The following is a 24,832-nucleotide window of genomic DNA, read 5'->3' as shown; positions in this document are numbered from 1 at the left end:
GATCTCTAACTAAAAATCTAATAAAACCAAGCTGGTGGGAGCGCCCAAAAGGAATGACTCAGAGCTAGAAGGACTTAATGACGGTACACAGGGCTTCAGAGAGAAGTTCTAAGATGCATCTTTCTTATAGTTTCTCCTGGCTAAGTAGACATTCCTGGAAGTCACGGACAGGATTATTGAGGATGGTGGAGTTCGTGCTTGTCGTGTATTTTTTCTTAGGGGAAGTTGCCCATCCCCACCCTTGTACGCTGCTGCTGCTGCTAAGTCGCTTCAGTCATGTCCGACTCTGTGCGACCCCATAGATGGCAGCCCACCAGGCTCCCCCGTCCCTGGGATTCTCCAGGCAAGAACACTGGAGTGGGTTGCCATTTCCTCCTCCAATGCATGAAAATGAAGTTGTTCAGTCATGTCCAACTCTTAGTGACCCCATGGACTGCACCCTTCCAGGCTCCTCCGTCCACGGGATTCTCCAGGCAAGAGTACTGGAGTGGGGTGCCATTGCCATCTCTGAACGATACAGCTGCTAGAAAACTTTTTACAGAGAGATCCAAGATGATTCTACTGTGTTTCAGTTTTTCTTCAGAGGGAACTCTTTTCTTGTTTTGGGTTGTACCTGCCTACTTCTTTAATCTACCACAGGCATTCTTAAGAGGCAGTAACACCCACAAGCAGACAAAATTGGGTCTTGGGGAGGCAAAAAACTTATTTTTGTTCACAAAGCACAGACATACATGTAGTACATAACCAGATACACAGCACCTCTGTGGCAGTCACGTCTTATGTGGAGCAATTAGGGGGGTGGGAAGGCTGAAAAGAATCCTTGCAAGGAGGCAATAATGAAAAAAGAAAACTGGGAAGCGCTGAGCTAGCAGATCTTGTCAATTCTTGTTCCCTCTTCCACATTTTGCTCATCTTTTCCACTTGCCTTTAATCACCCGGCCTGATCCTGTTCACACTTTCTAGACCTGTCTACAGTCCTTTTTCTGGCCTCGCCAGCTTTGCCCCACTGTCCTCCAGTCCCCTGGGGGCCTTGCCTTGCTCTATATCCTCAGTGACCACCTCCCCCACCTCCCCGTCAAGCGCTGCCTCTGCTGGGAGTCCAGCAGGGCTCCAGCTCCCTGCGTCTGTGGGTCAGCCTTGCCCTTCGCTGTGCCTGTATGGGGATGCTCCTCAGCCAATGAGCAGGGCTGGGGGTGTTTCCGTGCAACGGAAGCTGTGTTGTGTTCTAGTATATGAAGAGATTGAATTCAGCCAGCTCATCTTCCGAGAGGACTTCCTCCGTGACAGCTACTTCGAGGCCGCCTGCATGGCCAGATCGCCACGGAGGAGCTGCACTTCGGGGAAGGCGTCCACCGGAGAGCCTTCCGCAGCAAGGTGCTGCGCGGCCTGACGCCGGTCTTCAAGCCCGGCCACGCCTGCGTGCTCAAGGTGCACAACGCCGTCGCCTACGGGACCAGAAACAACGACGAGCTCATCCAGAGGAACTACAGACTCGCCGCGCAGGTGGGTCCGCCCGCCCTGAGGGTGCCGCTCGAGGTGGGAGCCGGACCCAGGTAACCCGAGGTGAAAGTCCGACTCAATTTGATGTGAGCGTCGCAGAAGCGTGTCTTTCTCCGTGGTTACTAGACCAAGGCCAAATGCTGGAAATCAAACCTTGGTCTTGTCTCCACGAATTCTTGGCCTCGTGCAGCCAGGTGGGACTTGCCTGTGTCCGGAGGTGCCTCGCCAGTTTCTACCTGGGCTGGGATCACTTCCAGGAAGGCTTCCTAGGAAGCCCCATCAGATCCCCGGGGCCTTGAATCTACCTGGACACAGAATGATATGGGGAGTGGGGTGTCTAAGCTACCTTAGATTCCAGGATTCCCAAAGGACACCTAAAGTGACCCCATGGACTGCAACCCACCAGCCTCCTCTGTCCATGGAATTCTCCAGGCAAGAATACTGGAGTGGGGTTTGCCATTTCCTTCTCCAGGAAAGGACAACCAAAGTCAAGGGTAATTTCTGGAGGCTTCTGATTGGTTTTAGGGAAGAGGAAGGGGGCTGGGGTACAGTCCAAAGGGTCAGCGTTTGTCCTGGTTCCTGCCTTCCTGAGTCATGTTCAGTATCCGCCCATAAGCTATGGAGGAAGATGGAGCCAAGTCTAAGCTCCTTCCTGTGTTGCTGGGTGGCGGTACCCTTGAGGCAAGAAGGGAGCGGGGTAGGGGGGAGGGAACACAGGCTTCTCCCCCACATCATCCCCGCCCTGTCCATGAATTTCACTCAATGCCAGGGCTGGCCGAGCTTTCAAGAGAGCTGGGTATAGCTCTTTCACAAACCAGGGGCCCTTAAATTTTTTAACCCATAAAATGAATAGGCCAGACTCAGGTCTCTTGGGTGCTCTCAAACATCATCCATCCGCGGTTGTCTCAGACGTGGCGATGGTCCTGTGGGCTTGGTGCTCGTGAAGACAGCCCCTCTCCTCTGAGCACAAGATTCTGCCACACATTCCTTTCTCTTCCGAGTCTATCCTCCTCAATTTGCTTTCAGGGAGTATTCCTTCCATCTGAAGTACCGTCTGGTCCAGTCATGGAAAATCCCCCAGCATCCAGATGCCCACTTAGAAAAGCCCTACAGACTAGGAAAGCAGAATCCAGTTTGCTTTTCCTAAGCCAACAATCTTGGCGAGGTGTTCGTTACTTACAGCTTGTTATCCCTTTTCAAAAAAGAGAATCTTAGTCGGGAGAACTCATGGGAAACCCAACCATCCGCACACACACTTCATCTGAAACCCTGTCCGGGGACCCGTCCCCTTAGCTCAGGGTGAACTTCAGCCACGCGGGTCCTAGAAATGTCATGGTTCAGGGACACCTCGCCCGGAGACCACGTGGCCGTCACCTGCACGGCTCCTTCAGGTCTCAGAGCTCCTGCAGCTGCCGACTGTGGGCTCCGTTCATGATGCTTCTGCGCCCCCAACCCCGGGGTGGGTTTGCAAATGCATTGAGTCGACCTACGGTGGGAAACCTGAGTCTCACTGGGCAGCGCTCTGGCTTTCTTCTCACCCCTGGGGTTTCCTGTGTTTGGCTGATCTAGGAATGCTACGTGCAGAACACCGCCAGGCACTACGCGCAGATCTACGCCGCGGAAGCCCAGCCTCTGGAAGGCTTCGGGGAAGTGCCCGAGTGAGTGTCTCCCCCTTGGGTTGGCCCGGCTCTGACTTGGGGACGTGGGCGGGCTGGAGGGATGAGAAGCTGGGGAGAAACGGGGCGTGTTTCAGCGGGTCTGTAAGCTCCAAGAGGGCGCACATGGCTGCCACCCTGCCCTTCACAGGGCCTCCAGAGGCTTATAGAAAAATACTCGAGAAATATTAAAGTGTATGGATATATGGAATAATTCAATAAACGTGTATACCATGTTAAATAGAAAATCTTATCTACTCATGGGTATTATGTTGTCTAAACCATAAACAGAACAGCAGATCGCAAAAAACTCAGTCCTATGATACAACAAGTAAAGACGGTGGTGCATCAGGGAAAAGCAAATTGGAAAATCAGGGCCGTGGGAGCGTAGTCCCTGCTCCGTGGAGCACGACACGGAGGCGCAGAGTTTACCCACTGATGTTATTACACTGACAAGTATCTGTTGGCCCACGTGCATGCTGGAGTGTCTGGAGCTCGTGTATACCGATCTCTTATCTGGCTGAAACCACACGTGGGAAGACAAGGGGCTGTGCCAGGGCCCGTTGGAAACTGCGGACGGAGCAGTCGTCTACACACCAGTGCGAACGGGGAAGAGGGGAAAGCAGGAAGGGCCTGTTTCTTGTCCGCGTCATCTCTGTGAACTCACAAAAGGGAAGAGAAATCCCCTTCCCGAGCAGGTGTGTTGGGCACACCACATACAGCCTCTCGCTTGCTGCCCTTCAGGGTTTGCCTGTGTGCTCAGGATACATGCATGCCTGCCGGGTCGCTTCCGTCACGTCCGGACCCTTTGAGACCCCGTGGACAGTAGCCCTTCAGGCTCCTCTGTCCATGGGATTCTCCAGGCAGGAACACTGGAGTGGGTTGCCACGCCCTCCTCCAGGGGGTCTTCCTGACCCGTGATTGGACCCGTGTCTCTAACGTCTCCTGCACTGGCGGGTCCTTTACCACTAGCGCCACCTGGGAAGCAATTCTCAGCAACTTCAAGGAAAACGAACTTACTGCAAAGAAAACCACTTTCAATTGCTTTCTGTTCAGTGCACTGAGGTGGTCTGGATTGTCTGTAGCGCTCAGCCTGTTCTTCTCCAGCCCCTCTTGCTGCTCTGTTCTCTTTTGTTCCTGGTTGAGGAGGAAGAGTCCACCAGGCGTGGCACCAAAGTGCCCTCCTGCAGGGACACACTCAAGCTTTGTGCGAACTGACTCATACAGGCTTCTCTAAGGAAAAGAACACAATTATGAATATCAAGATGCATCCAGGGAAGGACTCAGGCTTAATCGGCTTCCAGCAGATATGCCACCGCTCTGGAAATGCCTGTGCACGTTTTGGAATCCAAATACCTTTCCTTACTGTGGGAGAGTTTGACCTCATTCATGGACAAGGGCAGGATATGGAGGGATAGTTCAGTCGTTCAGTCATATCCGACTCTTTGCAACCCCATGGACTGTAGCACGCCAGGCCTCCCTGTCCATCACCAACTCCCAGAGTTTACCCAAACTCATGTCCATTGAGTTGGTGATGCCATCCAAGCATCTCATCCTCTGTCGTCCCCTTCTCCTCCCACCTTCAATATTTCCCAGCATCAGGGTCTTTTCAAATGAGTCAGTTCTTCACATCAGGTGGCCAAAGCACTGGAATTTCAGCTTCAGCATCAGTCCTTCCCCAAGCATGGGATTGGTACTCAGCATCCGTGTTGGAAGGGGTACCCACGTGGTGGCTCAGGACAGTGTCCTGGCCTAGATCCTGCTCCTGAGAGAAGTGCTCTGCCATCTGAAACTGGGTGGGGAGAGGGGAGGTGTGCTTCTCGTGTTTTGTTTTATTTTTTAAGGAAACACTCATAAATGGCAGAAGAGGGTAAAGTGCACCCTGCCAAAGACCGAGTTGCCTGCAGAAGGTTTTCTTTGGAATGGTATGTTTTGTGTCTTTAAAACTCACCTGAGTGTTGTATCCTTCTTCCCACTTTGCTAACGTTTTTCTCTACAATCTTTGACTCGAGGTGATACCTGGGGTAGCCTCCAGCTGGACTCCCGGGAGAGGACAGGTCGTGGGTGGAGCCCACGTGTCCTCCGTGCTCTGGGAGATCCTTCCAGCTCTGCTCTCACCGCTGGGGGAGCAGCCCCCTGCAACCCTGTGTGAGTGCAGACCTGCCCAGGGACCCCTTCCTCGTAAGAGACAGACCTGAAGTCTCACATCACTGGGGGAGGACCTGCCCCGGGTCCCCAGAGAGGAGGGGATGATGGTGGTGCCTATGATGGCATCTCTGGGGGGAGGAGGCCTCGCCCTGCAGTCCACATGACTCCTCCTAAGCTTAGCTTTGGTCACGGAGTCACACAGGATTGTTCTGCATGCTTACCTGTAGAGATTCTGGCTGAAAACCCAGGGCACTGCCGAGGCCTTCACCGTAGGGCTTGTGTGTGGTTTTACTAACACAGCTGACCCCAGCCTCCCCGCCTCCCCACCCGGTCACCATCATTGGTGCAGGCGACTGTCACACCATCACTTTTTTCTTTTGTCACTTAGACCTTTCCAGAAGCCTCCCTTCTGAGCCTTTAAACATCTTGATAGTTGTTAGGTATAAGTCCCTAATGCACGTTCCTGTTTGTTTACCCATCTGACGATCTGTACTAAACATATTCTTCATGTTAACAAACATCAAAAATTAGCTTCTTACCTCTTCCTCAGGGTGGCTATCATAATTTCTGCTTTTAAGCCCTCGAAAACGGCATCTGTTGTGGTCAGACTTTAACGAGATGACCTCTCCTTTGACTGTCAGGTCGTATCCTGTATCAGTCGTGACTAGGAGGGCTGCTCCGGGCCTCTGGTGAGAAGCAGCCAGAGACGTTGCTAACCATCCTGTAATGTATGGGACAGTCATCGCCCAAGAATTACCTGGCCTCAGATGTCCGTGCCAAGACTCAAACTTTATCCTGTATACATATTCTTTTTTCCCCCAGACACTGAGCACTTACTACGAGCCAGGCTTTGCTCCAAGCTAGGTGATGGGCACTTAAAGAATAAAAAGAAAATGAAGCAGGTTCTTGCCCCTCACAGCCAGCAGGAGTGTGAGGCATGCAGGACAAAACCCAGTGCGTCGAGTGCAAGGAGTTATGGGGACACGGAGGAGGAGGAGGAGGAGGGACGGGGTCTGGAAAGGCTTCCGAGAGGAGGGTGTTGAAGAGTGAGTCGGAGTCCTCCAGATGAAGGGCAAGGGTGGAGACTCACAAGCAAAGAGGGCAGCATGTCCAAAGAGATGAAGAGCCGAGAAAGGAGGTTTCCAAAGAGATGGAAAAAGTTCAGCAGATCTAGCGTGCTGGGAGGCAGAAAAACAAAGCGGGGGCAGGCTAAGAGGCGGGAAGCCAGGAGGCCAGAATGCAGAGGACTTAAAATGCTCAGCTGATGAGCTTGGAACGTGTTCTCTTGGCTTTGGGGGTGAGGAGGAGGCAGGGGTTAACCAGGAGCTTTAGCAGGGCAAACTTGAGCCACAGAGCAGACACGTCATTGTTAATAGATTTTATCTTCAGAACAGTTTTAGGTTCACAGCAAAATTGAATGGAGGGGACAGATTTCCGCACCCCATCGCCTTTCTCGCCATCTACACCTCTCATCGGGTCAGAACGTGTCACAATGAATCTGCACTGACATACCATCACTGCAGGCCCACAGCGTACATTGGGGTCGTGCCTTCTGTGGCCTGGACAACCGTCTACTGATGCGTCATATGGCACCACAGAGAGTAGTTTCGTTGCCCTGAGAGTCCTGTGTCGACGCGGCTCTTACAGCTATCTCCCTGGGACAACGGATGTCCAGGGACAAGGCCCAGAGGCTGGATGCGGTGAGACCGGTCTGCAAGTGGTTGCTACGGCCCCAAAAGGGGGCAGTGACGGTGGAACTAAGCCTCTGGCGTGGGGAGTTTGAGAGAACAGGCTTGCCTGACTTTCCGGGGCCAGGTGTGTTTAATCAGACTTACAGAAGGAGCCGGGCTGCTGTGATGGCTCAGCCATAGAGAGTCCGCCTGCAACACAGAAGATGCGGGTTTGATCCCTGGGGCAGGACTATCCCCTGGAGAAGGGAATAGCAGCCCACTCCAGTACCTTGCCTGGAGAGTCTCATGGACAGAGGAGCCTGGGGGCCTACAGTCCATGGGGTCGCAAGAGTTGGACATGACTTAGTGACTAAACAAGGACAACAACGTGGAGGAAGCAAAAAGGGAGAGGAGCCTGACACGAACGTATTGTGGCTCAGCTGGTAAAGAATCCGCCTGCAGTGCAGGAGACCTGGCTTCAATCCCTGGGTTGGGAAGACCCCCTGGAGAAGGGAAAGGCTACCCACTCCAGTATTCTGGCCTGGAGAATTCCATGGACAGAGGGGCCTGATGGGCTGGGATAAGCCATAGGGTTGCAAAGAGTTGGACATGACTGAGCCACTTTCATTTGCCCCTTGAAGACGGTGAAGGCAGGGTAAGACTTGTGTAGGTGTATGGCAGATGGATCACTGCACAGGCCACAAGCTACTCAGTTGATTTTTTTTGTTGAATGGAAAGAATGCATGAAAGAATGCAAAGGTACAGTTTCCAATAGACTCTACAGATGTTGGAGTTGGGGTAAATAAGTAGTTCAGTCTCTGCATGTTAAATTCGAGGCGCCTTTTAGACATCAAATATAGATGGAGAGTTAGTTGGCTGGAGACGTGTCAGGATTTCAGGGGAGAGGTCTGGGCTGCTGATGTAAATGCGGACTGTATTTAAAGCAAGGGAATGTAAAACTAGAGAATTGATTGCAGAGCAAGGAGAATTGTCCCAGGATGTGCCAGGGTGTAAAGGATGGGGAGAAACCACGAACCAGCAAAGCAGACAGGAAGTAGCCAGGGAAGCAGAAAGGAAACCAAAAGGAAGTGAGTTTCTGGAGGGCGGGGGAAAATGTCTTAGAGACAAGTGAGATCAACTCTTCAGTGCCACTGAGAACAAGTCAGATGAGGGCTAAGAAGGGAACTGCTCCGCTGGGCAACGTGGTGCCCCAGACTGAGGTTTTCTTAAGCAGAAAGGCCGCTTTGGGTTCAGGAGAGAATGGGAGGGGGAAAGGGTTGTAGGCGGATTTGGGTTTTGATGGGAATGGCGAGTCGGGGTAGGAGTGGGTTGCGGGTCCGCAGGCTGTGGAGTCATCACAGCGTGCCCACCGGGAAGGAGTCTGCAGAGGGACGGTGACGCAGGAGTGAGCGGGCCCCACCGGTCGGAGTGTCCTCGAACACTGGGGAGGGGCTGGGGTCCAGGGCGCCGGTGGGGCGAGGGCTCGGGTCGCAGCCAGAAGGGCTGGTCCTTGGGGGTGGGAGCGCGTGGTGGTGGCAGCTTTTAGAAGCTCTCTCAGCGTTTCTGTTTTCCGGTCCGACCAGCAAGCTGGGTGCTCAGCGTAGAGTGAGGCTGGGGGAGGTGGGAGGAGGCAGGGTTTGGGTGGATTCCCTAGGGCGGTGGGCCAGTGGGCGGGGCCGGATCTGACGGCTGGCCCCCGCATCGCAGCGTCCTCACACATGCCACCAGGGGTGCAGAGCGGCCCCTGTCGCGTGCAAGTTTGATCTCCTCCTCCTCCACGACCCTCCAAAGTTTCTCACCCGGCTCAGTGCGAAGGGCGGAGTCTCCCAAGTGGCCCAGGCCCCCCTAGTCCCGCCCCCATTCCTTGCTCGGCCGCCACCACCCTCCAGACATGCCGCCCCTGTCTGAACTGCACCCCGCGACCCAGGCCCCCGGCCAGAACCTCTCCATTTGCCGTTCCTTCCACTTGGAATGTTCCTGCCGAGACGCCCTCATGGCTCCCCCCGCAAGCCCCACCTCCTACAGGCCTCTCTGCTCAAATGCTCCTTATTTTCGAGGCCGTCTCTGACCTCCCCAAATAAAACGACCGCCCACTTGGGCTGCCCCGGTCCTCCCCACTGCTCTGGTTCCTCACGGAGCACAGAGCGCGCTGCACCTATTTGCTGCCTGGCGCCTGCATTTAAATGTAAGAGCGTCGAGAGCAGAGCTTGTGTCGTCTTTAGTGTTTTCTAGAAGGACGTCTGGGAGGGAGACTGACACAGAAGCCACTGAGTGAATATTTGCTGACCGAATAAAAGGAAGGATGGATAGAAGGGTGGATATATGCTGGCTGGACGGAGGTATAGTCACCTGACCAGTGGGTCACTGATGGACTCTAACGATGGCTATAAAAAGACATTCATTTCTACAGGAGCAATTAAACTCCATCTGGAGGAAGAGTTTCTCATCAACTCTAGGAACAAATAAAAGGAACACCCCCTTTTTTTTCCATTAAATAATCACTGGCAGATATTTAGTCTACATCTGATGGAACCCGGGGGTTTATCCTACAGCCCGCTGCTCCTCCCGGTCGGGTAGAATGTCCCCACGTCTTTATTCCTACGTGACAACACAATCCTGCTCATGGTCTTTCCTTCCAGGATCATTCCTATTTTCCTTATCCATCGACCTGAGAATAACATCCCGTACGCAACCGTGGAGGAAGAGCTGATTGGAGAATTCGTGAAGTATTCCATCAGGGATGGGAAGGAGATAAACTTCTTGAGAAGAGAGTCGGAGGCTGGGCAGAAGTGTTGCACCTTCCAGCACTGGGTCTACCAGAAAACAAGTGGCTGCCTGCTGGTCACGGACATGCAGGGTGAGTAGGGCAGCTTGGCCCGGGTTCCAGGGATGGTCTGGAATGTTCCTGGGGGCGGAGGGGAAGCGGAGGGAACGATCTCCTGGGTGCAGACTGTCAGCATCTTCACCAGCAGAAAATATTAACTAATGTCTCATGAGAAACAGTGACAAAGGAGCCTGAAATGACCAAGCCAATCGAGTAACAAAGTACACTTTAATAATTCATTGCAATTATAATTATTCATAATGCCTTCCCATTACAAGAGATAACCAAAAATTGGTGTTCTGTATCCTCAATAGGCACAACATCAGGAATACATGTATATATGAAAATCCACACATACCAAAAGATTAATTAAAATGTAAGAATTCATTTGTAATAGGTGAAAGGGTATTTCACGGGGGCTTGAGATTTCAAGCTCCCCTGGTGAATTTACAACACTTTTTCCATTTATACCCACCTCTTGGGGAATGCATTTGGGGTGTGAAATGGGGACATCGTCATTAGATTTCTCACAGAGAGGCCCTGAGACAAGTTGCAGTTTGAGGTTTCCCCAAGACCACCAGCCTGCAGCTCACTGATTTTCTGGGAGGACTCATGGAACTCAGAAAGCCCTTATGTTCGTGATTACGGTTTACTACAGTGAAAGGATACAGACTCAAATCAGTAAAGGGAAGAAGCGCTTGGGGAAGGGTCCAGGGGAGACCAGGTGGGAATTTCCAGGTGTCCCCTCCTGGTGGAGCCGGGGGTCAGTGCCTCTTCCTGGGGGAGAGGGGTGTGCATGGAGCACTGCCATCCAGAAATGTTCAGCCGAGATTTGTTTAGGGACCCATCACTGCTTGCCCGTGGGATGACCTCAGTCTCCAGCCTCTTTGGACAGTTTAAAAAAATCATCTGGCTGCACTAGGTCTTGGTTATGCCGTGTGAGATCTAGTTCCCTGATCAGGGATTGAACCCAGGCCCCCCTGCATTGAGATCATGGAGCCTTAGCCACCGGATTACCAGGGAAGTCTCCTCTCTAACTCTTAGCTTAGTGGTTATCTCCAAAATGTTGGGCAGAAACAATTCCTTTATTTAGGCCAAGTTCATCTTCTGTCGCACACAAATGTTCGAGTGCAAATATTTGGGAGGGGACCCCAGGAAATGCTGGTAGGAGATTGAGGAAGTGTGGCAGGCGAAGGGAAAGAAAGTCAATAGGGTGCCTGATACCCAGTCACCGCTGTGCATTCCTGAAGCTGATGCCCGGTGGGGAACGTCTGGGAGGCTGAGCAGGACAAGCTTCTCAGCAAAGATCACACTTGAGGAGCAGGTGTGTTTATACACCAGCTCCCCTTAGTAACCAGCAGAAGGCTGCTGCAGTGGGGGGGTGTGAACTCCCCTGGATTTGCCACCGGCACGTGGGCCAGCCCTGCTGAGCGCAGCGAGGGCATGTGACCCGAGAAAGGCTCTCAGGCTGAGAGAGGCTGGTGGAGGCACGTGAGGGCACAGCCATGTGCATGCATGCAGGGAGGGCAATGGGCTGCCATCCCAGCAGCTTTGGCCATGGGGGCCTCCCTTTTCGTTTCCAGATGACAACGCTTTAGGAAAAACCTGACCTATAACTGGGTACCTGCTAATGTCAGACATTGTCACACGCAAGGACCCCGAGCTCTGGAGCCTGGCGGTGAGGAGAGCCCCCGGCACCCCCCACGTCCCACCGTGAGCGGGCCGCTCACCTTTGTGCCTCAGTCCTTTCCGCAGGGGGTGGCTGTGAGGATTACGTGAGAGGAAGGCATTTAGCACAGCACTGACACAGTGTTCCCTATTTTTAAAATCTTTTGAAATAACCATAGGGATGAGAAGTTGCAAGACTGTGGAGAGGCGTCTCCAGGTATCCCTCACCCGGCTTCACCTAATGACAGCACCTTGCATAGCTATAACACGGTTGAAACCAGGAGGCTGACGTCAGCACAATGTAATAAGTCTACAGACCTAACCTGGAGTTCATCAGTTTTTGCCTGCTTCATTTTCCCCTGTTTTTGTTTCATCTTAATAGCCCTGCCAAAGAGACATCATGATCCCCATTTTACAGATGGAAAAACAGAGGCTGGGAGTTAAGAATCTAATTATGGCTGTCAATCGGCTGCTAAGAGGGGTCCCAGACTCCAACCCACTCTTTCTTTTTTTATTTTGAGTGCCAGGCATCCCTGTTTATTTTTTAAATCAAAGTAATTGCTTTACAATGCTGCTGGTGTCTGCTGGACAGCCACATGAATCCGCTCTGAGCATACGTGTGTCTCCTCCTGTCGAGTTTTGTCCTCTGATGACGCGTGATAGTGTATCTGCGTCAACGCTGTCCTCTCAACTTGTCCCACCCTCTCCTTCCCCCGATGCAGCACACTGTTTCTGAACCCCAAGCTCTCTCCACGAAAACTCAAATTTACAAATGTGCAAGGTTTCCCAAGTATCCCTTAATGTCGAAGGCTGCTGTGAGGGGCTCCTCTGAGGCCAGCCGGAGAGGGCAGTGTTCAGACTTGCAGGGGAGGCTGACCTGCAAGCTGAAGACAGCCCTAACCACTCACTCATGAAGAGACGCTGCTGCCACGCACTCAAAACATGGTCTTCACAGACAGCTGTTTCACCCAGACTGTCTGTGCCACTCTCAGACTCACCTGTCTTTCTCCTTCCGAGTTAACTTTGTGTCAAATACGGTTGTTACACTGAAAAGCAACACTGGGAGCTTCGTGCATGGCTAATTTTGCTTCCAGGCACTGGGCAACAGCTACAGGGGAACCTTACATCACCTTATGGTGACATGTGTGGTTTAAAGTGTTGGCACAGTGTCTCATAAGGGTGCTTTACTCTCTGCTACTGGGCAAGATTTCCATTATCTCCATTGTGGCACTAGGTAACACCTATTCTCTAAGCGAGTCCTACGTTTTATCGTTTTGCTGAGACTCTGGAATTAGGATTTAAAAAATCCCAAACAAACCCAAGCTCAATTATCGCTTTTTCTCAGACTCTTATTTTCTCCCTGGTTGCCTTCACGTGTTGATGGGATTGTAGTGAGTCCTGCAGGTTTGTGGGGTGAAAGGTGAGCCTGCCACTGGGCCCCAAGGCCCGCACACACTGAGACCACTGTGATTGCTAAGAAGCTGTCAGCCCGATAACCAAGGACTCAAATTCTGGGTTCTTGTGATACTGCCTTCTTCCGCCTTCTGTCGGAAACAACCTGTAGATGACTGTCATCCCCGACACGCTTTAATAGCTGCACACCATAATCCAAATTAGCGTCCTATAGAGACCCTTAATAACCTTGGTTGAATTGCTGGCAAATCATTAAGCCGAGTGAGAGGTTTCTTTTTGAAAGTCATATTCTGCTTTTCCAGTGTCGGTGACAGCTGGTAATTGTGAGATTCGAGGAAAAGCAATTTCCAAGCTCAAGGACCTTTTTGCCAAATGACTTTAAAATTGGACTTCTCTGCGGCTTAGAGCTGTAATTTTTAAATACAACATTTTCTACGAAACAGAATGTCCAGAGAGGGCTTTTGCAATTCAGCGTTTTTCCTTCCCAAGTACAGTTCCTATGACAAAAACCACGTGAAGCATTTCTACGTATGTTTTCGTTGTTAACAGCTTTGAAAGCACGAGGCGCATTTTAGTGACCAGCAGTGAAAGAGGTTTTTAGAATGCTTACTGGTGCCCTCAAAGTGCTGTGTCTAACTCGGCTCCCGGGGGACCTGCAGGAAAGCACAGCTCTTTGCTTCTGTCTGTCCGACCAGCCTGAGCAGCCACACGGCCTGTGTCTCCACCGCGGCTCAGGCAGGTGTTGCTGGATCAGAGCTCGAACCCTTTAGCCGTTGCTTTTCTGAGCCTCAGGGAGCAGTACTCCTAGGAACGGAGACCGTGGAACTAGGTTGCCATCCGACCTGACCCTCAGGGTCAGCTTTTGCTGGGAATGTTGGTTCCCCTAGCCACAGCCTGGCCTGGCCGGGACGAGTCAGGGGCGAGATACGAGAAGGCGAGACCCAGGTGGCGTGGCACCATGGAGCCCACGTGTGCATGCCAAGTCGCTTCAGTCATGCCCGACTCTGCAACCCTGTGGACTGTAACCCTCCAGGGTCCGTGGACCCCATGCCCTGCTGTAAAGGACCTGCCATCAGGTGGCGTGGGTGAGATTACAGCAGAGGTCCGTGGAGCTGGAGCTGTGCCCATAGCCACCACCCTACAGAGGAAGGAACAGAGTTGGTGTCTGGTCTGGAAAGGAGATTCTGGAAAGGCCGTAGGTCACCCACACTCTGGGCATCAGAGAGGACTGCCTTCCAGACAAGATGGTGCTTGAGAGAGAGGCACCCCCTGCCACCCCGCCCCATGGAAGGTGGAAATCTTGCTCTCTTCCTCCTCGCAACATAACAGGACTTTCATTCTGTTTGAATCCCCGGTTCCTGAGCCATTGTCCCAGCTGCCCCTGCTGGGGGTTGGGGGAGAGGAAGAAGGTTCCTGTATGTTTAGAATTCTGACAAGGATGCCCAGAGCTCTTCACTGACCCAGGGTGGGATGCTCAGAGCTGTGGTGTTGGTTTGCTGCGCCACCGGCCCCCCCCCGCCCCGCCCAACTTCTGATGCTTTAATGCAGCGGTCCCCAACCTTTTTGGCACCAGGAACCAATTTCATGGAAGACAGTTTCTCCATGGACCAGGGGTTGCGGGGGTGGGCGTTGGTTTCAGGATGATTCAGGCGCATTATATTTGTCGTGCACTTTATTTCTGTTCTAATGCCACCGCTGATCTGACAGCAGGTGCTGGTCCGTGGCCTGGAGGTTGGGGACCCCTGGTTGAATGGATAGAAGCTAGGATAAGCATCAAAGGGTTAGACCATGGGCGACACATGTCTGCATCTCCAGTCCAGTGGCTGAAAAGTATACATATAACTCAAGAGGTTTTCCCTGGATCTAGAGCCGGCCCAGATAAACCTTCAATCCTGAATCAGACGCTGTCTTTATGGAGATGGGAGGGTGTAGGTCTGGAGCCTGGCCTTGAACTGAACAGATGCCGGTCTTGAACCCTCTCACTGTTGAACTTGGTCTGCCCAGGCCACACCCAGCCCACTTCCTGTTGGACAAGGGCTTCCACGCTTATTGAAGAGCACGGAATAGACCTAGGCCCACAGCAGAGTGTCTCTGGGGAGAGATCTCCGGGGCCGGTGCCGGGCCCCTGCTCCAGCAGTGGGGTGGGCCAGGGAGGTAGAGGACAGCGTCCCTGGGCGCATGCTTCGGCTGGCTGCCCCCAAAGCCCGCCTTCCCTATTGTGGCCCCGTAGGCTGGACGCGTATCTGGGATGCTGTCTGCTGCTGCTGAGGGAAACAAGGGAAGCGTTTCTGCAGGAAGGGACAAGACGGGGCTGGGATGGCCCCTCCCCGTGAATGCGTGGTCCCTCTCTTCCGAGGAGCCCCGGGTAACACGTGCTGTCTTTGCTCTCTCTTCCTGTAGGTGTAGGCATGAAGTTAACTGACGTTGGCATAGCAACAGAGGCTAAAGGGTGAGTAGAAAAAAAAAATCTAGTGCCTGTCACTCAACTCTGGGTTTCCAAACACCTTCCGGCAGAAGTGATTTTGTGTCCCAACTGTGGACGACAGATGCTCGTGGGATAAATTCAGTTCACTTCTCTCACTTACCTAAAATATTTATGGACTTCATTCTCCCAAGGAGACTCATGTGGTTTCCTAACTTTGAAACAAATAAGAACTCTGAATATATTTCAAAATTAATGATCCACAGGAGTGCCATGGGCGGAGGGGAACGCCAGCATTATTGGGAATTTTTTTCACTAGGAATATTCCATTTTTCCACACTTAATATTTTGACTATTGGCTTATTTTAAAAATTTGTGCAATTGAGTGCAGTGAATTCAACTTGTATATTTTTAATGTATTTTCCCTGCGTGTGTGCTAAGTTGCTTCAGTCATGTCCAACTTTTTGCAACCCTATGGACCAAAGCCTGCCAGGCTCCTCTGTCCACGGGATTCTCCAGGCAAGAATACTGGAGTGAGTTGCCATGCCCTCCTCCAGGGGATCTTCCCGACCCAGGGATGGAACCCGCACCTCTTATGTCTCCTGCATTGGCAGGTGGGTTCTTTACCACTAGCGCCACCTGGGAAACCCGTATTTTTCCCTGTACTCTGCACCAAATACTTAGTATTTTAGGCAGCGCCCAAACTCCCATGGTTGATTAAAGGGCAGATGACTATGGAAGGGCTATGATTGATGACTCTGGTTGTTATCAATGGTGTTGATTTCCTAACTTCGGGTATCGCTTTGCTTACTATGGGGTGAGCAGTGCCCAGGTGGCCCTAAGATCATGTTTTACTGGGGTGTCTCTTGAAAAAACGGTCTCTTTTCTCTGCTTTGCTTGACACCAGTAAGGAGAAAGCTGTCTATCTGTGCTCCTTTGTGAAAACAGAACTCTGGGTTGGAACTGCTGGGCTTTCTCCCACTGCTGATGTCCCCGTGGACTAGGATTATTTGTAAGAAGGGGGAAATGGGGTGGGGGCAAGTGAGTTTTAGGGGTGGCTTGTGTTTTACAATGGAGGCTCTTCTATGGTTCGGGCATGACGAAGCTGACAGATCAGGAGATAGTCGCCACTGAAAAGAGTTTGTTACTCAGTTCCTAAGAGGAAGGGGCTTGCCAGACCATGGTGGGGAGCACCACAGGGAGGCCCCAGGGTCAGTCAGGCAGAAGGAGGGGAGGGGAAAACCTGGGCGAGAGCTTGGAATTGAGTCGTCTGTAAGTTTCCGGGAGGCTCTGGGGTGTGGGGCTGAGTGGCGCTGTCCGCTGCCTGCCCTGTGGTGACTGGGGCAGGGGGCCCAGAGTGTGAGACCCGGTAGAGCGGATGGTGGGAGTGGGCTGCAGGTTGGTTAGCTGGCCTACGCGAGGTGTTCTAGAAGGCCAGTCGTTGTCTCTAGGAATTGGCTGACCCTGGCAGGGGGAGCCGCCCCTGCCTGCAAAGCTGCAGATCTCAAAGCATCAGAAACACACACAATAGAACAGCATGATTGGCGTAGCTCAGTCTCCTACAGCTGGGAGCAACGTGTTTACTTGGGCTTTCTGGTGATTTCAGACCACTGGCATCGGCAGTCCTTTAACAAATACAATTTTCAATTAGTATATGAAGGATGGAGAGAAGAAGGGATTTGCGAAAAGTAGAAAGGGGAACACTCTTCTAACCTCCAGATCAACAAGTCTGCTTCATGAAGTTCTCAGCAACCACGCAGAAGCTTTTAATCTGGCTTTAGAACGAAGATGCAGCTTGACCATGTCCCTGCTCAGGATAATAGCGTTTTGCGGTAGAACGATCTCCATGCTGCACCCCCGCTGCTGACCAGAGCCGTGTCTACGAGTCAGGGATGTGGGTCCTGGCCGTGGGCTTGTCAAGAGCGTATGTCGTGGGGGGTGGGTATGATGTAGTGAGGGCAGGGATTTTTTTTTTTTTTAAAGACTTGGGTTCAGCTCTTGGTCCTGCCACCTACTTCTGATTCTCCTGTTGGTAACCTTGCTTCTTGGCGTCATAGACATTTGGCCCACATGATGGAAGGGGCAACAGGGCATCTTGGTTTGCCCAGGACAGTATCGTTTCATGCCTGCCATCCTTGCATCCTGTCTAGTTATTTGTCCTGAGCAAGTTTCCCCACTTAGAAAATGTGTGGTGCCCCTATTTATTTATTTATTTATTTACAAAGAGATTTTCCTGGACCTCAGAAGAATTTCCCAAGTTAGAGCTTTCCTTCACAGGCATCATGTCCTTTGTAGGATATGGCAGATCCAGGCGTCACACAGACCTGCTTTCTTGTCTCACCGGCTCTGTGGACTTGAGCCCTGACGTTCTCAAAGCCACTGAGGCACAGATGGGGACCCAGGCTGGTCCTGAGAATCCCCCAGCTCATCTGCATCCCGTCCCTGAGGCTCAGCACGTGCTTGATAAACACTGGCCTCCTTCCTCGGCTCATGCCCCAGCCTGACTTAAGAGTAGGCAAATTCCATACCATTATTTGGAGCCACTTTCCATGAAAACAAAGCAGAAACCTGCCCAAGAAGTTTCAAAGACTAAGACAAGCATAAGAGTGATGATTTAAGATGTCTTTTAAAAAGCATGTTAACAACTTCCAGGAACCTGGACCATATTTTTTTTTTTTCTCGTAATTTAAAAAAGAAATCCAATCCCTTTGGTTTTGTTCTCAGCTCTAATGTGACTTATCTGGCCTGGGACAGCTGCCCAGCACCCATTAGAGCCGAGAGCTGGCACCCAGTGCAAAACGTTGTCTCCTAAGTGTTACTTATTGCCTCCTCCCTGAAAAGAGGGTGGGAGAGAAGGGAATTCTGAAATGTCTGAGAAATATTAGCTATTAGGGGTATTAGATCATCTTGTCCATTGTGTCTTTAAAAACCTTTTATTTAAACTTTTGCAGTCACTTTTTTTTTCTCTCTAAAGAAATGTTTCTTAGCTCAGCTTGAAAAAACTAACAAAAGAGGAATCTTCTCTGATCAGAGTACAAGGCGTAGGGTTTGGGAGGTCTCTTTGGAGGTCCCTGGGGGCTGTGTCCATCCCGTCTTCTTTCTTCCCAAGGACAGAGCAGGAGGTGCAGGGAAAGGGGGCCGCCTGATCACAGGCTGCAAGGGGTCCCTAGGGCCAGGAGGCAAGATTCTGCTGAAGGAACTCAAGGAAAAGTCAGAGCTGCAGAAGGAAGTCTGGGCAGTCAATGCAAGAGATTTGGGGAAGGGTTTCAAGCACAAAGACAGCGTAAACAGACAGGAGATGTGTGGGGACGTGTGGGACACAATCTCGAACCGGGGAGAGAAAGGCTGGGGAGCCTGGCGGGTGTCAGAGGCTCCAGAGAATAGGAGATGTGGCCAGGCATCTCCTCTTTATTCTTAGCAAGCCCCCAGGGCTGGCTTCCTGCATCCGTGCAGGAGACGGCCAGTTGGCCTGCTCTACTGAAGCCTGGGGACAGGCGCCCCTACCCTGAGAAGCAGTGCTCCGTGTGGGCATCATTACATGTGTTCTTTTAATCACGTTGAAAAGAACACCAGGCTGCCAGGAGGTGTGAGACTATTTTAAGATCGCTTATAATATTACAAAAGAAAATAGGGGACCATCATGACTTATTCCAATGCGACTTTACCTGGTGGTATGATCCTTAACACTGAAGCGTGGCATATTCTGGAATACTTCATACCCCCACACTCCTTCAGCAATGTTGAGTACCAAAACTTCATGTCACAACGTGTGGCAAGTCGGATTGCTTCAACATCTAATAATCCATCTTCTAGGAAGACCAAAGATACTAACCCCACTGTCGAACATATTTCTGATTTGAAAATTGCCCAGCCATTTAGAGTTCTCTGAAGGGCGAGAAGGAAAAATGCCTAATTCCGTAATATAAGACTCGGAAATTTAACCTAATCAAATCAAAGTCGGTGTAAACCAACACCTGTTGGGAACAGAGCCGCAGCTGTCTCAGTGGGTCCTGCAAACGCACACCTGGCCTGGTCCGCCCAGTTTCTGGGGAGAAGGCAATATTGCCATCCAGCCAGCAGAGGGCGTCAGAGCCAAGCTTTTGTCCTCTGTAATCTCTGCCCCAAAGTCCGCTTCGTGTTGGTGAAAGACAAAGAAAAGTACCCTGGACAGATTTCTTCGGAGGCAGTGAGCCTTGAATTAAACTAGGGTCACTATAAATAGGCACAGACAACTCCCTCTCTGTGGCCACCAGGCTGTCGGCCAGTGTCAGGCCCACAGGATCGTAGCGTGTGTCAGAGTCCCTGACCCGGGAGCCAGGGCTGGGCAGAATCATGAACGGCTCGTTCTTGCAGAGGGGCAGCCGTGGGGGCACAAGGCCCCTGAATCACGGCGGACGCACCGTGAGGGCAGTTCCCTTAGGGAACCAGGCCCTCCTGGTGTCAGTGTGACGCCCCATGAGCCTGAAAAATCAGCACAGACTCCTACACTCAATCAGCTGAGTTCCAGAAAAAGCCCTCTGCCCTCCAGCCAAGAGCAGCCCCTGGGGAGCCCTGCATTGGGGGTGGTGCCACCTGGGGGAGCTTAACCCAGACTGAATCCCAAGACACCCTGGTGCCTGGGGAGGAAGGGCTGAAATGAACTTGTGGGCGGAAGGAGGTGGGCTCTGATACTGGAGAAACGCTTAGAACAGGCTTGAGGGTGTGGTCACGTGGGTGTGGGGCCATGTGCTGCATGTGTGTGTGTGTGTGTGTGTGTGTGTGTGCACATCATGTGCTGCATATATGTGTGTGTGTGGTGACTCTGGGCAGACTCTTTAATACAACGCGTGAGTCTGCCAGGAGGGGAGGAACAACGGGCTCAGGTCAGACTCCCCTGACCTCTCGGTGCTCTGCGCAGCAGGCCGCGTTGCTGTAGATCCCAGCATTCTAGCAGACTCCCCGGTGCCAGGCTTCAGAGGACCAGCCTCCCAGGCCTAAGGGGCCTGATAAAGGCACTTTCACACGCCCTGGATACCAGACACCTGCCGTCGGGTCCTGCCACCGTGGTCTCCTTCTCTGGAAAGCAGCCTGAATCCCGTCTCAAATCCGATCAAGCCCTTATGTAGCAGAGCTAGGTGGCCAGCGTCTGACCTATTCGGCCAGTCCTTGCCATCAAGGTGGCCTGGAGGCCCGACAGGAACACCTATTTTCACAATTTTTTTTTTTGCCAGTGTCAGCACGAGCAGTGCTCCTAGTGTGTGTTGAGAGTCTCCTGGGCTGAGAAGTCAGCTAGGAGGACCTAGCATCCACAGAGAGGCAATAACGTTGGCAGTCCAGCAGCCTCCCCCCAAAACCTTGTAAAGGACCACGGAGTGACTGGAATTGGAGCAGAGGGCTCCTCCCACTCCCTGGGTCTGCTCGCTAGTTACCCCACTGCCCGCTCCCCCAACTGAGGACCGGAGGAGCACACCTTGTCATTTCCAGATGCAAAGACAAGTCTGCACGGAAAGATCTGGAGAGATTGGACTTGAGATCACCCCCGCAGATCAGTGGGGGATGCTTGTGATGAACAAGGAGGAGGTGATGGCTAAGAGAGCTGGGGTCACAGTGCCTGGGCCAATAGGGCTGGGTGAAGACCAGGACTGTCTGGAAGGAACTCCCGGTGTCTCCTGAAAGGTCTAAGCAAACAGCAGTGATGCGGCTCCAGTTTCGGGGGTGGAGGAGGGAGCTGCCTTTGGAAAGAGGCGTGGGGTGTGAGTGGGTCTGAAGGCCTCAGGGAAGGCGCCTGGAGGTGGGGGGGCGAGTTGCAGAACGCGGGCCGAGCGGAGGACGCGGGGAGGAGAGGATCCCCACCCTGGAGGGCTCCAGGGCCTGCCCCACGAAGCCCTTCCGCACAGGCACCTCATGAGCGCGGCTGCTTGCCGGCCCCACCAGCAGCAGAGAACCAGATGGGGGGTGGCTGTAGCCCCCTTTCCCCTCTGCGCGTTCAGCTTTCCCCCTAGCCGGGGTTGGGTGTCAGGGGAGACAGTGCCCGGGCTGGTTTCCATGGAGGCAGCATGGCTCTTGCTCCAGCAGCGGCCCGAGGGAGGCTGCGGAGGCGCCAGAAGGGCAGCAGGCACGCGGGGCAGCCCCTAGGAAAGCAGCCGGCCTGTGTTCCCAGGGGCGTGGGGCCTTCCCGTCTGTGTGGCCGTGAGCTCAGGGACAGCTCGGAGGCCATGGGAGGCCCCGGGCCCACGAGAAGCAGGAATGACCCCTGGAGGCTCTGACAGGCGGGGGACTGGGTGGCTGGACGAGGTGTTTGTGGGGCTGGGTGCTGAGGTCTGGAGGAAAGAGGGCAGCTTGGAGAGCAGTGCAGAATGCAACGCCTGGGAAACGGTTCGGCTCTGTTACACGTGGGTGTGCGCTGTGCTTAGTCGCTCAGTTGTGTCCGACTCTTTGTGACCCCATGGATTATAGCCCACCAGGCTCCTCTGTCCGTGGGATTCTCCAGGCAAGAATACTGGAGTGGGTTGCCATGCCCTCCTCCAGGGGATCTTCCAGACCCAGGGATGGAACCCAGGTCTCCTGCATTGCAGGTAGATTCTTTACCGTCTGAGCCACCAGGGAAGCCCAAGAAAACCGGAGTGGGGAGCCTTTCCCTTCTCCAGGGGATCTTCTCGACCCAGGGATCGAACCCCAGTCTCCCACATTGCAGGCTGATTCTTTACCAGCTGAGCCACCCATCCGCACCCTCAAAGAAACCAGGAGTTTTACAGCAGCGTTTTTCACAGATTGCCATTGTCAAATAATTTGGGGAAACCCCGACTTGGATAAATAAAGGTAGTTTCTTTAGTGTGAGACTTCCTTCACAGAGTCTTTAAAGAGCTGATGTGTAGTTCGAGTGCCCAAGGAGGCAAGGGGAGCGATTATATGGCATTTTTCATAATATTTACACCACAGATTTTTTTTAAAGCATCTTGTGAGACTCTAGGAACATACTTTGGGAAGCACTGACTACTCACAGGATGAAAAAGGTAGTGTGGCTTATGACCTTCTACGAGTGGCTTCTGGCCTCAAATCTCCGTAGGATGGCTGCTTTTGCTCAGAACATTCTCTGAACTTTCACCCATCCCCTCGCCAGATAAGGCCAGAGCTGTTAGTCCTCCGCGACAGGCTTAGGACCCACCAGGCAATGGAGGGAAAATCGTATCCCTGCCTTACGTAGCCCTGTATCACAGCATAATATTTTTTTATTTGTTCACACTTCCGTTTCCTATGCAAAATAGCCAGCTTTCTGGAAAAGAGCCGCGACCCTTTATTTAATCCTGTTTAACCCCTGCAGTGTCTGCCATGCAGCTGTTGCCCAGTGAAGAAGCACAGGAACACTCATGAAGACACGGAGGGTGTTGATGCCGCAGCGGGCATCGCTAGGTGGTTCCCGTGGGCGCCCCCTAGTGAGAAGCACAGGAACACTCATGAAGACACGGAGGGTGTTGATGGAGCAGCGGGCATTGCTAGATGGTTCCCGTGGGCGCCCCCTGGTGTCCCTCCTTTTACCCGCGGGCGACAGTCTGTTCTGCCTGTTTGTACACCCAGCCCTGGTTTCATTTCACACACAGACGCTCCCCTGCCTCCAACTGGGGTTTATTTCAGTTCTCTCCCTACATCCTCAGCCTGCATGTCATGTCCTCCTGCTGCTGCTAAGTCGCTTCAGTCATGTCCGACTCTGTGCGACCCCATAGACAGCAGCCCGCCAGGCTCCTCTGTCCACGGGATTCTCCAAGCAAGAACACTGGAGCGGGGTGCCGTTTCCTTCTCCATCATGTCCTCCTAGCTGTTCCTTAAAAATTAAACCCTTCTTCAGAAAGGCTGTCAAACTAAAGCCTCTGTTATAAATAGCTCTGGCTGGCTTCTAAAGGGGTTACCAACCTGTGGGAATTCTCTGTAGGTTTTTCTTGTCTCGCCAAATCGTCTTTAGACGAGTCCTTTATTAAGCCCGACAAGAACCTTGATTTCTTTCCTGCAGCAGGGGTGGCGGTTTCTGCAGCTTGGCTCCACCCCTCTCCTGTCTCCAGGCGTCTGGAGGCAGAAAATTGCACAGGGAAGTCCTGCTAAGTTGGAGGAGAAGCCGGCTCTGCTGTCAACTTGGTATGAGCCTGGAAGGCTGCACCATCCATAATCAACATGAGAGGAAAGAGGAATTGTTTTTAAGCAGGAAGTCAGCCTAGCATGATTCCCACGCATAGGAAGTGTTGAACTAATCTGTGTAACACTCAACAAAATGCTAGCCGAGCAAATCCCACAAGCTGTCAGGAGGATCAGGCACCATGATCAAGTTGGGGTCATTCCAGGGTCACAAGCATGGCTCAACATATGCAAACGAGTCAGTGTCAGACAAAAGACACACGGTCATAGATGCAGAAAAAGCATTTGATAAAATTCGGTATCCTTCATGATTAAAAAGAAACTCTTGCCAAAGTGGGTGTCCAGGGAACACAGCTCAACATGGTAAGAGCCCTTCATGACAGACCCACGGCCAACACATTACTAAATGGTGAAGCGCGGGATAAGGCTGTGTGGGGTACAGGCAGGACACAGAAATAAACAGCTTCCTAGCTCCTCTGGAAGTGGGTCATGACAGTAATGTTTATGAGGAAATGTCAGGAATGAAATGTCAGGAGTGAAAGAGGTCGGTTCCGATTTAAAGACGTTTCTGAAGTTGAGGACGACACGAGACCATCCGCGCCTTAGTTGATCTCCTGCTCCTCCACAGGAACCAATGGCATCAGTGGGAGCTCAGAGCTGCATTAATAGATACACGGGATTTCGGACCCCACCCCAGGCCTACTGAATCCAAACCAGCACGTGAACACGGCCCTTGAGTGATCTTTATGCCCCACTTCCGTCCAAGGGTCAAGATATTTAAGAAAAGACTCTATCGGATGGTGTTCAGCAGAATAAATTAATAGTTCCACGCCTGGAGATCATGAGAGAAGATGGATGAGTTAAAGTGACGGACTAGAAAATTATACTGATTTGAGGATAAGGATAAAAAAGATTCAGTTAATAAAATGCAATAGGACTAAGGTGTCTAAAAGTAGAAATGAGTGAGAGAGTTCTCAAATGCAGGTGGTTATTGTTTCCTTTGTGTTAGGTTCCTTGGCTTCTGTAACGAGTCAACCACACACCAGGGAGCTTAAAACAATAGAAGTGCATCCTTTCCCGGCTCTGAAGGCTGAAAGCTGAGAATCGGGCATCGGCCGCACTGGTTTCTCCGGAGCCCTGAGGGAGAGTGTCCCCTCCTCTCTCCTTGGTCCAGAGTCTTGCTGTCCTTGGCATCCCTTGGCTTGTAGACGTGCGGCCCCCACCTCTGCCTGCCTTGTCCCCTTGCTGCTCTCCCAGTGTGTCTCTATCTTCTCAGTAGACACCAGGAATATTGGATCAAGGTCCCTCTCTTCCCCGGAATGACCTTATCTTAATGGCATCTGCGATGCCACTGTTTCTGAATAAAGCTCCATCCTGAGGTTCTAGGAAGGACATGACCTTGGGGGATACTGTTTACCCCACTACATCC

The 24,832-nt window shown here is 52.3% G+C and overlaps 1 protein-coding gene across 1 annotated transcript in view; it reads left to right on the top strand.

Moving 5' to 3' along the window:
* The window catches only part of ALPK2 (alpha kinase 2), a 132,317-nt gene that overhangs the window by 102,815 nt on the left and 4,670 nt on the right, over nt 1-24,832 (top strand). Inside the window, 5 exon segments of the mRNA XM_070361602.1 lie at nt 1,230-1,292; nt 1,295-1,503; nt 3,070-3,158; nt 9,613-9,830; nt 15,279-15,327. Coding sequence (XP_070217703.1) covers nt 1,230-1,292; nt 1,295-1,503; nt 3,070-3,158; nt 9,613-9,830; nt 15,279-15,327 — 628 coding nt within the window.

This window comes from Bos mutus, chromosome 24, assembly GCF_027580195.1.
Source record: "Bos mutus isolate GX-2022 chromosome 24, NWIPB_WYAK_1.1, whole genome shotgun sequence".
NCBI classification, from domain to species: domain Eukaryota; kingdom Metazoa; phylum Chordata; class Mammalia; order Artiodactyla; family Bovidae; genus Bos; species Bos mutus.
Note: the sequence above shows the minus strand (reverse complement) of the source record. Positions and strands in the feature narration are given on the sequence as shown.